The 15,992-nt window shown below is 36.7% G+C and overlaps 1 protein-coding gene across 1 annotated transcript in view; it reads right to left on the bottom strand.

Annotated features, from left to right (window-relative positions):
- RNF13 (ring finger protein 13) overlaps positions 1–15,706 on the bottom strand; it is a 35,286-nt gene extending 19,580 nt beyond the window's left edge. The window contains exons 1-5 of the mRNA XM_009884378.1: positions 15,572–15,706; positions 12,514–12,594; positions 7,271–7,396; positions 3,422–3,509; positions 1,618–1,708 (exon numbers count right to left, since the gene is read on the bottom strand). Coding sequence (XP_009882680.1) covers positions 1,618–1,708; positions 3,422–3,509; positions 7,271–7,396; positions 12,514–12,594; positions 15,572–15,685 — 500 coding nt within the window. The 5' untranslated portion in view covers positions 15,686–15,706. The remainder of the gene's footprint in view (positions 1–1,617; positions 1,709–3,421; positions 3,510–7,270; positions 7,397–12,513; positions 12,595–15,571) is intronic.
- Positions 15,707–15,992: the final 286 nt, after the last annotated feature.

Below are 15,992 nucleotides of genomic sequence, written 5' to 3'. Positions count from 1 at the left end.
AATACAATGAAAAACCCATTAAAATAAAAGCTAGACACACCAAAGAAATACCCACCTGTGTACAACAACACAGAAAATTCAGCTGATATCCACATAATGTAAAGCCCATTAAATAAAACAAACCACCGTTTCTTTGAACATTTTTGGAGTTAAAACTACTTATTGACATCAAATAAATCTAAAGCAACCAGGAAAACAACTTCATAGCCACTTTGATATCAGAATGAGAAAAACACAACATGACTATCAAAAGATACTGTGAATCATTCATATTTACTGAAGCATTTTGGGTTATACAGGAGGTTTAATTTCAAATCATGAAGCATGGTACAGTGCACCCTTTGTCCTCTGGAGAGTCAAAAAATTAGAGGACAGTAACCAAAAATCTTCCTAGAGAACCTGATACGAATGCTGGCAACTTGACATATGAATACAAGTATTTATTGATACTTCAAGAAGTAAAATCCCATTATTATTCTGTTGGCACAAGCAGTCAGAAACATCTGAGAAGGTACAATGTATAAAAGTGTTAATAGTTCTACGACCACTACTCTTGCAGAACCGCACTTTTAAGTAGTTTCATCAGGAAGGTGAATCTACCCAAGAATGACACAATCTAGTTCTTCTGATTAATTTACTGAAAGGACAGAGAGACCTGAAGGAGCAAGATCATTAGACTAGTAATACAAAACACATCTCCTTTTCCATCCTATTCAGGGTATATATTTTAACCATCTTGTTCTCACAATGCTTTCCTTTTTAAAGTTTTAGCCTTAAAGCAGAACAGCAGCAGTGCAAATCTAATCATGCATCCCATTAGAATCATCTTAAATGCATCCTGCAGATGTACCTAGCACAGGAAGTTCTCCAACTTGTTCTAGAGCTATTAATAAAAGATGATGAAAAGAGACAGCTTCAGTAGCCTTATACTATGAATAGCTATGGCCTCAGAAAGAAATCACTTCTGGACAAGGAATGGAGTGGGGAGCACCAGGGAAATCAATAATCCCATTTTTCTATGTCTCTTCCAGAGCAGAATTGCACTTAAAGTAAGTCAGAGGAGTTAAACACTGGTAAGGCTTGACAAGTGATCATTTAAATTCAAACTACCAATCAATGAAATTATCCATGTCAGTATTTACATGGATACCTCAGAATACAATAGAAAGGCTAGATTAAGGCGTACAGTTCAGTGTTGACCTGCCAATAGTTTCATGACTGCATTATCTCTACTGTGCTTTAAACTGTTTTTTTTTTTTTTTTTTTTTTTAAAAGACCCATCTGACTTCAATGGGCACTGACATATTGGAAGAAAACACCCTTAGATCTGAAAAACACACATACTCACAAACATTTCTGTGATTCCTAGATCATTAGCTAAACTCATACGTTTAATGCTATAAGAAAATGAAAGGAGAAACATTTGATTAATATATGGTAACCCTCTTGCAGGAAAGCAATTTCTATTCCTTTTTAAAACGCTTTGTGCCCATTGCTCTCAGGCACAAGGTTTCACCTTGAATATCTATAACCTCTGTCATCACAACATCCTATTTTTAACAATAAATATTAAAAAGAGGCAATGACAATGCAAGGAATAACACAGAGGTAGCTTACCCCTTTTCATAAGTAAATTCTTCTTTAAGAGAATTAGCTGAAGTCTCACCAATAAAGACAGAAGGAATGTCAATTTTCTTTAAAATCTCAACTGTATAAAAGCAGGAAAATAAAGCTGTTATTACACAGACACTCTATGGACACTCTTAAGACATAAAACTTGAACATTATGAGACTATCACAACAGGAAGACATATTTTAATGTAACAACAGAGACTGGTGCACATGCATGCTACATCTTTACATCACATAAGCAGTGACATCATTTTTCCTACTAACATCTAGGGACTTTATTGCAGGTACAGAAATCAAAATTCTTAATAGAATCTTTAAAGGGAGCATAAAATCACAGTATTTTTACAACAACAACAAAAAAAAAAAAGAAAGAGAGGCATTATCAGAGGAAGTTTAACTAGAACATAATTCTTACTCGGAGACTATATAAAGTCACACAACTCCATTGATTTCCAGAATGTGTGGCAACTTTTACAATTTCTGTGGTCTGGTACTGTAAATTTTAATTAATCTGTCTTCCCGCCTTGTCACCCTAAACATAAATGAACACAACAGAAACAGCTGTGTCTAGAAAAGGCCAAAAAGAAGAAAATTAACAAATCCCACATCTTTATTTCAGTCTCAAGAAACTGGATGGAACTGTCTCCCCCTTCTCTGCTTACTAGCGAAGGCAGTAAGAAGCTCAAAAATGCAACTCGAATGAAAAATTATTGAACGATAAATCCCATGTTCTAGAAAGCTGTCTCATCGGCTTCATTTTATATTGGTTTGCACCTCCGACTTATGCTTCACATTTAAGGGAACTTATTCTACATTTTGATTTCTCACTGAAACCTGAAAATAAGATTCACACAGGTTGGGAATTCATTAAAACCACTTTCACATAGCTTTCTGGGCTACTCAGTTGCCATCTAGTTTGCTGGAAGTTCACATCCTAGTTTACTCAATGATGTTTCCACTTGGAAAGACTTTTTTGTTGTCATTTATGTTCTTATTCCATATTGAGCAAGCTCAAAAACTGGACAAAACAAAGAAATGCCACAAAGAAAGTCCTGACAGCACTACAGACAAAAAACACGTACCATGATACAAACCCAACATTTTGACTAGATTACAAGATGTTCTGAAAATATTCACTCTCACAAAGGTTAAAATTCGAACAGCTAGCACCAGAATCAATCAGCAAACGGCACACTGGTCTCTCAACATTCTTTTTCCAACTGACAAACTGAAAATATGTACAGGTAATATGTGTTCATATGAAATCAGAATTTATTTGCCCAAAGGAACAGAAAAATATACACAACAGCACAACAACAAAATGGAACCACTAACAAATACTAAGAAGTCGTAAAGTTCAATGTCCTTCCAAAAGAATAGAGTTTTATTACTTTTCCTATATTTCTACTTAATTAACAACACATCAGCTATTTTCCACATCAGTCATATAAATCTATCTCATAAATGTAACTATTTAGCCCATAACAGTTAAACTAAAATTTAAAGGAAAAACAAAAACACTCGGAGAACGTACAAACTCAATGCCACAAATAATACACAAGCATACATACATGTTCCTATAGAAACATCTCCCATTTTGAAATGCTAAAAGCAGGCACATTTCTGGTTGGGGGTGGGTTTTTCTGGGTTTTGTCATTATTTTGGGTTTGGCAGGTTTTTTATGGTTTTACGTGAGAGTTCATCATAATACTTTATGCTGATTTTACTGTACACTCTAGCAGGTGAAATGATTTTCAAACAGGAGAGAAGAAGTGATACCTGTACTTACTGTCGTTGGATCCCATGCTTATGAGGTCATCAGAATCAACGTTGTGAACTATAGCTGCCTTGTATCCAGCTCTCTGTGCATTTAAAACCTGTAAGCCATACAGAGTACTCATTAGAAAGACGATTGCTTCAAAATATAGTAACCTGTCTGTCCTAAGACAAGGTACACTTTGAGGAAGTTATAAATATTATCACAACTTCATTTGCACTTATAAAACAAGTGTCACCTTTCAAAATAAAATCATATAATTATTCTTACACTCATGTAATTATGTTATTTTTCCAGAAAAATCATTCAATATGGTCTGCAGACAGCCAGTTTTTACATATACTAAAACAGGATTAAAAGCTTTCTATGGGTAGATAAAAATAATATTTAATCATAGTTGAAAATAAAGGTACTAACTTATTTTGGTAAACTAGAAATTACCACTCGATAGCTCATGAAATCACAAGTAGTATCTTTTCTGTGCCTTTAGAGAGGTGGAAATATCTTACCCAGGTATCATAGGCTTTCTCGTGGAAAAGTACGAAATTATAAATATGGGTACAAAACTATAAATATCTTGCATACCAGTTATGTTTCTGATATATACTGTTTCTTTTGTCAATATAAGGAAAGCCTACAGTCCCTGTAAGCAGCATTTGCTGCAGTGACTATCAGTAATGCAAACATAACTAATTTATAACTATTCATCTTAGATATTGCTTCTAATGCATCCACAACAGCATAAAAACTCATCACAAGATGCAAAAGGCACTAAAGAACCTTGAGGAACATTTGGGTTTCATCCTGCATTCAACTCATGTTAAAAACTACATAGTAAGTTTGGTTATAGCTGGATAGACTTGCTCTGAACTGATCTAGCGCAGGACATGGTGATAGCTTTTATTTCCTCTTAGCATGTATTTAAGGAGACCGTAACACAAATACATGTTTATGTAACAGGCAAACATACAACCATTAAGTACAGCTAACTGAAACTTCAGAGCTTTAAATACCTTTGAAACTGAGAACAGTTGCAGCATTTGGCTATTATGGCATCACAACAGCTTTATTAACCAGTCAACACACACCAACTACCACACCACCCTTACAACCAACCAAACACACCAACAAACCTTACGGAATGCTGCCCTACACTAATTCACCAAGAAACCACCGCTGTCTCTCTCTTACAGCAGATTATCGTCACCAAATCAGAAACACCCAAGGGAAAATTCTGGTGCTCTTTCTTAAGACCTCTACCCTCAAAGCTAGGAGAGGGGAAAATATGTATGTGTATATACACACACAGATATATATACACACACCCCCACCCCACCCCCTAGTTTTTCTTCTCAAGTGACAAACAACAATGAGGAACATGAGCTGTAAAGCTTGAAAACTTCCACTGGTTATTCTAAAAAAGGTTCTGTAGGTCAAGCTTGAATTACAAAGCCTTCTTGCATGCTGCACAACAGCAAAAATAGGCAAAAAAGAAAAAAGGCACAAGAATTTTAAAACAGTCAAAAGTAGGAAAAGGAAAGGATTAAATGCATTGAACGGCTACATATCTGAGTTTGTGACAAAGAACAGCAGTGAAGGAGTCATCACTGATAACTCATCACAAATCACCAAATGTTGAAACCAAAGAAAGGAATACAAAAGGTCATTGAGGGATCCGAGCTTCAAAGCTCCCTGGTTATCACTGGTTCTTAATCTTCATATTCACTTAAGTGTGCTATGGTAATTAGTGACAGTTTCTAAGTAGTATTAATTTCTTTTGTTTGCTTGTTTTATTTCTTTAATATCATGTTCTGAATAGGCATTTATTAACTGACCATTAAACACTGAAATATGTCCTTTGGGACAGGTAGTAAGTCATTTATATTTTTTTTTTTCACTTACATATAACATAGGGCCTTTGCTTAATTATTAGATTATAAAATGATGGTGTTTGTGTAAAACCACACATGAATATGCCTACAAAATATTCAGGTGACAGTTACTCAAGTAAAGAGTGGCATTAATGCAAGCACAGCCAGGCACCTTCTCCCCAAGCTACTACAAACGAGCACAAGCTTAACGACACCATCTAGCTGCAAAAAGCAGCAGCAACTGCCTGTGCAATTTTATTGCAGAGTTGCAACTTCACTCTTGGTACCCACGGCCCCAAAGACAAAAGCACAAATTGTGCACCAAAACTGAATCACAGAACCACAGAAGGGTTTGGGTTGGAAGGGACCTTAAAGCCCCCCCAGTCCCCCTCCTGCCCTGGGCAGGGACACCTCCCCCCAGCCCAGGTTGCTCCAAGCCCCGTCCAACCTGGCCTTGAACACCTCCAGGGGTGGGCCTTGGAACTTCTGATCCACTTTCTACCTTGCTCTTTGTCTAATGAACAAATCTGTGGGAATCTACTTTTCCACAGATATTACGTGAAATATAAAACATAATCAAAAAATGCTTATGTACAGAGCTAGTGTGACTTAATCCTTAAAGAACTGACCATCGAAATCCCTCAATGATAATGTACAAATCTTCCATTTTCTGCAAGAACACTCATTGACTATGTGTGGCAAATCAAGATGTGTAAAATTAACATACAAGAGTTTGCACTTACTAAGTTAGATAAAGCAATTCTGCCCCCTGCCTGACTCTTGCCTTCAGCCAAGAAGCTCTCCAAAGCTTCTGGGAATTCTGTAACCAGCAACACACATACGATTTTTCTGGTTTAGCACCAGAGCTGAAGGCTCAGTCGTAGCAATTTGTTTTCAGCAAACAAGCATTTGCTGTATTTATGATTAAAAACATATTTCACTAGAAAAATTCTGACTTGTTCCTTTAACAGTGTGTTCAGCCGTAATACCATCCCATCAATTTAGGGGCAGCAATTAGAAAGGCAAAGAGGATGTGGAAAAGACACACAGTTATTTGTTCTTCCTTTTCCCACCAAGTCATACGCACAGTGACAGGATTCACGGTACAAAACATGTGACATTCCTTAGTTTGATGTGAAGGTAGATTACGTGAGCAGTGGGGCTGCCTCTACAGCTGGAATCTGCAGTCTGGGTAGAATTTACACGTTTAACCACCATACCATGTAACTGAACATACCACATAGCAGCAAATATGCCTGGATCTCCTTTTAGTTCATGAAAGTCAACAACAAATTGAAGACCCCTCTTTTCCTTACGACATCCTTTGCTGCCCCATATATCAGGGTCATTTTCAAGAAAATCAAGTATTCTAGCCAAAGCCAAATAATTCTAATTTTGTATTTTTGAAATAACAGAGATTACTACACTTCAGCTGCAGGTCACAATCTTTATAATACTTCATAATGTAACATCTAGCTGTTGCACCCGCTAAACACTGCCATCCTGCTACTTGTGCCTGTTTCTGCCCAGCAGTACTCTGTCCCTCCCCATCAACCGTGACGCTACCATTGTTCATGGGGTCTCAGTGTGAGCCAAGATGATCCAGCTATTAAAAACAAGAATAAATCAGGAAAGCGGCCTGCAGATTTTGGGTGCTTTTCTGTCATCTCCGTTCCCTAATTTCCCTGTGATCTCTGGCAGCAAAGAGTCTAACTGGCAAGAAAAACTGATACTGCTACACAACATTTTCTGTTATAAAACTGCAGCATCCATCATCCTTATTTGCCATGTAAGCTGGCCCACAAACAGGTAATCTTAAACTAAATCATATTACAGTACTGCTTTATTTGCCTGTAGACAGTAAGATTGTCCCTTCCCTTCAGGATCTATCCTGCTGTTAGCTATAGATATTTTTCTGCATCGCCAGTAAATTCTTCAAGACCTTGAAACAGGGGGGGGGTTTAAAAAAAAAAAAAAAAAAGAGCCTTACCTTGATATCAAAGTTGCACTCAAGCCTTCGAATTAACACAATAAAAGCACTGGAGGAGTTGTCTCTCAGCGGAGGTGGGGCTATAGGCTCACATGCATTCTCGGGTTTTGAATTTATTAGGAATCCCTAGAAAACAGGAACAGAAAAAGGAGCCTTCATTTCTCTTTGTCTTAAGAGGGTTGGCAGACAACTTTAAGAAGAGAAAACTATGTTTTCACACAATAGCTAAACAAATCTTTATGTTCAAGTCAGTCCCATACCATAGCAAGACTTCCGCTACATCCATGACTATTTATTTTGATTCATCAGAATTTTTGTCTGTAAAGAATTAGAAAGAAAACAGTTTTTCCAATTACATCATCTGAAGTTCATAACAGACTTTGCAGTGTAATTCAGCATAAAGAGGACTGGATAGACTACATTAATATTGTGGAAGTATTATCCTAAGATAGGTGGAGACTAATCAAGAAACCCGAAGTATAATAGCCTAAGAAGCACTAACACAAACCTCGTACTCAGAAACTAAAAGGGAAAATAGAAGAAAGTTAAGTGTGTGAAATCAACACTGAAGTAGCATACGTAATAGCTGGTTTACCATGGTAAGTAAAGACTAGAGATCTGTCAGCCTGCTACAGTCGAAAGACTCACAGAAGTAGGAAATTCTGGCAATATCAATCTTTGGATTGTTTTTAGGTGACTCCACCACTGAAAATGTTTGGAGTAGAAACTCTTCTAAACCTCATGCTTTAATACCCACCAAAAAATTCTACAGCTTATCTCAGAGGAGAGGTGCTCACCTGAACGCTGCACTGCCACTAGTCCCTCTCCACCCGGCCGAGCCTTCAGGGCTGCCTACTCCCGCGCGCTCCCTCCCTCCCTCCCGCCATAGGTGCTCCGCACGCACCGCTGCTGGCACCGCTGCTGGCACCGCTGCTGGCACCGCGCGACAGCGCCCAAGGAGCACCGCGCGTACTGCCCACAACTACTTGCTCTGAAGAGAGTACCCTTCCCTTTTGCCTTTACTAAAATATGCTTGCCTCCTTGGTCAAAGCTCCAGACCACCTGCAAAGGAGCTTCTTTATTAATGACATTAACATTAATTAGACTGATATAAATTAGATTCCTTTCTGTCAGTCTCTTCTCAACAGATTTTGATTAGCAAGGTACAGAAAAATCCAGACTGGATACCTAGAGCAGGCCTTGGCTATCCTTGTTTGGAATACACCTCTTCAGAAAAATTACTGTCTCTGTAAGGTGTTTGTGCAATAAGGTCACAGCGCGGCAGAGGCTTTTGGACACCAATGCAATGGACTATCATTTGACAAAACAATATTCCTACAAGATTCGCACTTGTTTAAATCAGTTTTAAAGCCAGGGCAAATTATCATACAGATTAAAAAAAAAAAACACACAGTGAATTGCCAGAAAATAAGTAATTTGGTTTATGCAAATAAAGATAATGAGAAACTATGCTGCTGTGGGCTCAAGAAATTATTGCTACAGTTCTAGATATATCCTTGAGAGCTTTAAACTCTGTTTTCACTGACAGCTTTAGATATATAGAGAGGTGTCATCATCTGTGTAGAAATAATAATAATTGTATGTAGTAATTATATTATATAATACGTAATTATATAAAAATTTACACATAAACTGTCTGTTTAAAGATATAAAATATATGCAAGTTTATATATATATATATAAACTGACAGCTTAAATGTACTTTTTATATATAATCTTACATTTTATCCGTAATATATACTACTCATAAAGTTCAACCTACAACAGAGACAAGCAATTTTGTTTTGAGGAATAGATTTTTGTAATGATAATATCCCTTTTGGCAGACAAGCTGCACCAGCAAACCATTCTTTGCCAAGTTTGTGGTGACAGGCACATCACACCACCTATAACAATTAAAAACAATTTCCACTAGAAATTCTACATTGATTTGCCGACAGCCAAATGTAGGTCCCCGAGATTCCCCTGATTCATACAGCAGACATTACGTATGTTATGTAAATTAATGCAAAGCATTGCGGTTTTGGGTTTTGTTTGGGGTTTTTTGTTTGTTTTGGCTTTTTTTTTTTAAAAAAAAAAGAGCAGTATGTCTGGAACCAACTGCATTCTACGCAGAAATCTTACACAAATCACAGTGTCATGTTAAAGTTAGAGAAAAGCATACATAGAAACCAAAGGCTAACTACGACTAGATTGGATTTTACTCAATGATAGCATGTTTTCTTAAGTATCTTCAGCTGAGGAGTTGTTGTTCTAAGGACACAGGCACAAATGACTGACCACTTTATGACTAGCACACAGAAGTCAAAGAAAAAAAAGAAAAAGCACCTACATTTATGCTTTGGCACTGGTTATTACAGAATTTAACAGATTGTGTTTTACAAGTTGCATGTTAATAAATCTTAATCAGAAGCATTGAACAAGTATAACATTTTCATCCTATTTCAACCAACATCATAGCATTTTAAAAAAATAATTAAAATCTCAATGGAAACAAAGAAAAACATTTTAGTATTATATTAAGGACTAAAATTCATTATTATTTCTACACAGGTGACAACATCTACCTTAGTTAAGGCACGGAGCTATCTAACAGTTAAAAAGGTTAGAATCAAAGCTCCTTATATCTATTTTTGATGTATTAAATTGGCTCACTACTTGGGCAAATCACTTAATCTCCCTCTGTTTCTCAATATAGCCAGTAAACAACTATACAGCTTTAACACCACTTCTCCCCATGACAAAACCCATTGGGCATGAAAACCAAGTCTTCTTGAGGTTTCATTTGCCGAAGAATTCTTAGAGTTCGAGAAATTCTTACAGCAATTTATTCCTCTTTGGGATTAAAAGGACACCACGCAATTGAAGAGTAATCCAACCTTGTACCTTCACACCAGCTTTGGTTTTTGCATGTAGTGTACTCACAAGCATTGCAACATCAACGATGCTGCAGAGCCAGATTTTGGGGCCACACAGGCAACAGACAGAACAAACAGGAAAACAGCTCTCTGCCCTCATGTGCTATTCAGGGTCTCCATAGGTGCATAAATGGTAGCAATTCCCCTTCACTGGAACGTGGGAGATTTACAGTTTAGGACTCTTACATGAAATGAAAACACAGACATCTCAGTCATAAATACTTACTCATACACTGTTCAAAGTGACAGCCAAACAAGTTACTGCCACAAGACTGATTCCATCTAGCCACTTCCACAGTAAAAAAAAAGTAATGAAAACTGAACTTCACACACGTAGTAGACTGGACAGCTAAACTAAATTGCCTTTCTTGTAGATGAGCATTTCAACTACAGGAGAGGAATGGAGAATAAATTTTATCCGAAACAAACTTACTGACACTGACTGCAGGAACGTGATCCTAGAGAAAGTAAATGGTTCATGCCACTGGGCAGGCATCTTACACCAGGCAAGGAGAAAAATGCAGCATGCCCATTGTTCTTGAATTCAACAGAGCACACCAGCATTTGACAACAAGCATCAGCCACAATCTCAGCAACAAACTTACCTCGGAGGATGCGGAGACTACAGCTGAACTGGATGTTTACCTAGCTTTTAAATACTTTTCTAAGCAGCAGGACTACAACACCAGTTTACAGTGTTAACACCACCATATGTTATTTGTTTTTAAATAATTTTCTACTTCCTATATCTTATTTTATGCAGATAAAAGTGAGTTTGTCTTTACACCAGTTACTGACTACTGCCACCAGAATACATAGACAGCTACTACCTTCGCAGAAGTCAGAAAAAGTAGAACATGCCTTCTCATCATTGCCTACGCAAGCTACATTTATTTAACCTTCTTCATAGTCCCTTCCTATTTCACCTTGAACGTAGTTTCCCTTCCATTCATTTCATTGAGTCCATCTACACATCTTGCTACATTCCAAGTGTATTAACCACACTAGACGTGGAAAAGGAATTATCCCGCTGTACAAAACACACCCAGTTTTGTACATGCTGCATTTCAGAGGACATCAGGTCTTCAGAATTTCTAATCTAGTGCAAAATAAGGATAACATCCTTTATGTATTCACATGGTTATAGCCACGTTTGACCTTTTTTCCACATAAATCACTTTGTGTAATATGTCAGTATGATTTTTCCCTTTCCAGTGACATTAACATTTGCAAATCCCTATACCTTACTTCTGACTTCTCTAATACTAGTTGCATTTTACAATTTAATATGGTATAATATTTACACGCTTTTTAGTGCAAAGAAAAATGGATTAAGAAAGTTCAAAAAAGTTTCAAGTCACACGTACTTTTTCTGCTAATTCAATATATTATCACTTACTAGTGCCTTCTGTTAATAATCCTATAACCAATTTTCAAGTCATGTCACAGCACTCCTATCCCAGTATGATTTTATTTGGAGCATACGACACTATAACAGATAACTAACAAAAACATGTATATGTGCTATCTTCATTTTCCCAGCTTAACGATACTGCACTGGGAGAACGGGAACTTCTCATCTGCTATGGGGTGCAGACTGCAATTAAAGGGAAGCTAAGGAGAGGCTGCATGACTAATTACCTGTTACATAGCCACCGGCTTTGCAGCACAGCACACTGGGGTTAAGGCAGAACTGCAGCCCTTGAGCTTCTTCATTCACTTACTTGAGAAAAGCAAGGAAGGAAGCAAACTGACAACAGTTCCTGTACTGCCCCAAGAAAAGGAACTACAAATCCTTTACACAGCACTCAGTGTGGACTGCATGCAAGGAAGACAATCCCTCTTGCCTCTCCACACTTTACCGTGTGAAAGGACTCACCAATACACGACCCTACAGAGACAATAAATCCTCAAACTACTAAAAAAAAAAAAAGGGACAAAATTCAGTCTGACATCCACTGTTACCACCACAAGGTAACTGCCATCATAGATCAGCATTGCCACCAACTTCAGAGAAAACAGTCTACCAAACTTACTCAGATTCCCATCATTCAGGTATTTTTAATTTATTTATTTATTAAAAACATTCAGCAAATTCTCTCTTACACACAAGAGGTCAGATTACCAAAATTCTTTTATTAGGAGAGGAATCTCATATTCACAGGCAACAGTTCATATTGGTTCTGTATTTATTTTTCCTCAGTACTACATTCATTTAACTTTTTCGGCTTACAGAAGTAGTATTCAGTAGATACAATCCTCTCTATACATATAGTCAGGATAATTTTTTTTTTTTTTTTTTACCTTCAAGCTTTCTGCCGGCAGTCTGTAGCCAAATCTAGCAGGTAGATCATCAAAGGTCTGGGTTCCATTTTCAAGGTTATACTACGAGAAATAAAATTTGAAGAAAATTCAGGTTTGCAGCAAGAGATAAATAGATAACAAGTGTAAATAGAAATAAACAGCCCTGCATACTATTTTTAAATTAAAATATTTACCAGACATAGGACCTCTTGTGACCATGTCAAAATTGTCACAAATCACAAAATTGCTTCTTCCACTTGTCTTCCACTCTTATAGCAACATCATTTTTTTCTTATCTTGTTGCCAAAACAAGAAAGTATTAATAGATCTTTCCTTAAATTATCTGTATGTTAAATCTTTCTTTCTACTGTCTACAATTCAGATACATTCATATTTGCAGACGAGAAACTACAAACCACCCAAAAAAGCAAAAATCTGAAGAACTGGGTCTTTTGGGTGTAGGTTTGTTTTGGGGTTTTTTTTTTTGGATGGTGGTGTTCTTATTGGTTTGGGGTTTTTTTGCTTTGAATTCACCTGCATACAGGGAAGAACAGCTTTTAACAGGTGGTTTTTTGTAGGCAAAGAATAGCTTCCATATGTACCCCTTCTCAGCTCCCTGCTATCTATCTAGGTTAGTAGCTGAAAACTATCTACAGTTTTGTTTTATACCAACTATGAGCTTTCATTTCAAAACAGAGAAATACTGTAGAGAGCTTAAATCCATGGAAGCTTTGTTTCCCCTTTCCTTGTTCATCTTTTGTAGCTCTACGATGAGCCAAACCAATAGAGAATCCATACAATAAAAAGTACAAAATGTATGTATGCTAAAATTTTTTTTCATTAAAAGTGAAAAAGTTAAGCTTCCTGCAAAAGTCTGAATTATACACTGACTTGAACGCACATCAGTTGGCAAGTTTTATTGAATAGTTTAGTGACTCAGAAATATTTGTCTATTCACTGTATCATCCAATTGTCATACAGAACAGTCAAATAAGACCTGTGTTTACTTCAGAGGGACAAGACATTTTCTAATAGCCAGACTCAGACTGGGGAACTCAAACTATAGTTCAAAGAAAAACACTACCATGATTTATCTGAACTCTTTCAAAGGAGCAACATTCCAAAGGAGCTTCCTTCACACAGACTTTAATAAAATTGAGGGGAAAGAGGTAGGAATGGAGCTACATTTCAAGGAAACATTTTTGTTCTGTGTAATCAATCTGCTCCAAACAACCTCTCCTCCTGATCTTCCATCCTGCCACCACACAGCACAGCTCCACGCCACCACGCTGCCTTCCTCAGTCCTCACTATTCACTCACGTACCTTCTTCAAAACATCCTTCCTCAGGAGCTTGTGCTACCGAAGCTTTTCCCTTGAAATACTCAGCAAGCCTCAACTTAAGCTAGGAGTCAGACACAAACCTATTTATTTTTATCCCTTATTTAAAAAATTACCAATCCTGCTTCATATACACATATCAGTACTTCAAACAAACATAATCCTTCATTTGAGGCTGCAACTGTGTGAGAACATAGAAGCATAAAAATACACCTAAATCACTAGGGAAAAGAAGAATTTCTTTTGTTGACAAACCCAAAACTTCAGCTGGAATTTTGCTCCCCAACAGGCAATCATTAAACCATGAAATCTCGCAAGATTATAAGCTATCTGTGTGCCTTGGATTCCATGTGACACAGTGTGCAAACATTCCCCCTTCTGAGCATCTCTTAAGCATTCCACTGGCCCCTTTTCACAGCAAAGTTTTAATAAGTGTCTAGTTCATCTCTTCATTTCCTACTTCAAAGATATTCTCAGAACAAATCTGTAACTTCCAAATACCCAAGAATAAAAGACACTCCAGTTTTAGATGAAAATATTTTAGAATACTGCACATGGAAGCTTGAACAGAAGAAATTAAACCAAACTTCCAAAATGCCTTTTTTTCTTGCCCCCCCCCCCCCCCCCCCTCTTTTTTTTGTGTTGGTTTTGTATTTTTTTTTTTAAAAATGTTTTCTAAGGGAGGAAGTAGCAAGAATGAAAATTAGTTTTTTTATGAAAAGAGGAAGCCTGGGCTTGGTGACAGAGGACAGAAGGGAAGGAAAAATCAGGTTTACAGTAGAAAGCCAGTTTAAAATTTCACAATAGAATGGTGATGTCAGTGCCATAATAAAGCCATTATTTACCTGCATTAATAGTTTCTTAAAATGTGTATCCACAAAAAAAAAAAAAAAATACTAAGAACTCAAAGATCCAAATAATATAATTCAGAATTCATCAAACCCACATTACCACAAATTTCTACGTATTTTTATTTTAACATTTAGTGCCAAGGGGTTGTCTCTTTGTTCTCCTAAATTAATTGATATGATATTAAAAACTCTCCTGGATACCACTGTAACTAGCAGGGAATAGAGACGCTACAGTACTTACGTTTAATTACTTCAGTGGCTTAAGCTCTGTCCTACAAAGACATATATAACTTCCTCCATAAAACTACACAATCTACAAAATTGGTAATAAATAGCCTAGCAACAACTTTGACTACTGATCCTATGTTCATTATACTCTTTATTAGCCTGATATATTAAAAATATGTATCTAGGTATAACATATACAAAAACTTTACCAACAAAGCCTCCAGCACACACATAACTTATACAGGCCATAGAAGATTATTTTACTTTATTTATCTTATATACAGTTACCCTACAAAATAGCATCCATCACCACAACTTAAATTGCTGTCTAAGCCAACTAATAATGGAATTCTTTTAACAGGGTTATAACACACTATAGGATACCTGGTCAGATTAAAACTTTTTAAATGACTAAGGAAATTAAGTGCTTTCACTGTCATGGTACCCGAGCACATATCATCTGTAAGCTTATTTGAAAACGCAGTTTATTTTTTCATTGAACTAAACTGTTAAGGCAATTGCATTCCGAGCAACCTGCTATAACATTTATTGTACTAACAGATTCATTAATGGAATCCTTTAAGAGAAGATTCAATTTTATAAAGATTTCATCTATGTAGAAAAATATTCTCATACTTACTGCTAAAATATCTGCCTCCACGGGTAAAAGATTCAGGAAAGCAAATAACTGAACAGTCAAAATAGTGTATATCTGAGTGGCAGACAACATCAGCATTCCTATTGACAACAGCATGTTTTATTTAATACCTGCAAGAACAAAAAAAAAAAAAAATGAACAGAGAGTCAAGGCATACAGAGAATATTTTCCTCTGTCATTTTACCGGGCTGTATCGGTCAGTTAAAATTTTTCTTCTAAAATATGCAGAGTATTAGTCTACATTTACAAGTAATCTTTAATTCAAACAATTATTTTAGAGATAGAAGTCCCTTTTGCTAAGAGCACGTAACCTCCATGAGAATGCATGCATGCAAACACAAAAATTGTAATTGCTGCCTAAAGCTTTTAGAAGCGCTACTCATACCAACGCAAGCAGCACAGA

The sequence above is a fragment of the Charadrius vociferus genome, unplaced genomic scaffold, assembly GCF_000708025.1.
Source record: "Charadrius vociferus isolate BGI_N301 unplaced genomic scaffold, ASM70802v2 scaffold104, whole genome shotgun sequence".
NCBI classification, from domain to species: Eukaryota; Metazoa; Chordata; class Aves; order Charadriiformes; family Charadriidae; genus Charadrius; species Charadrius vociferus.
The sequence above is the reverse complement of the archived record's forward strand: the minus strand, read 5'-3'. Positions and strand labels throughout refer to the sequence as shown.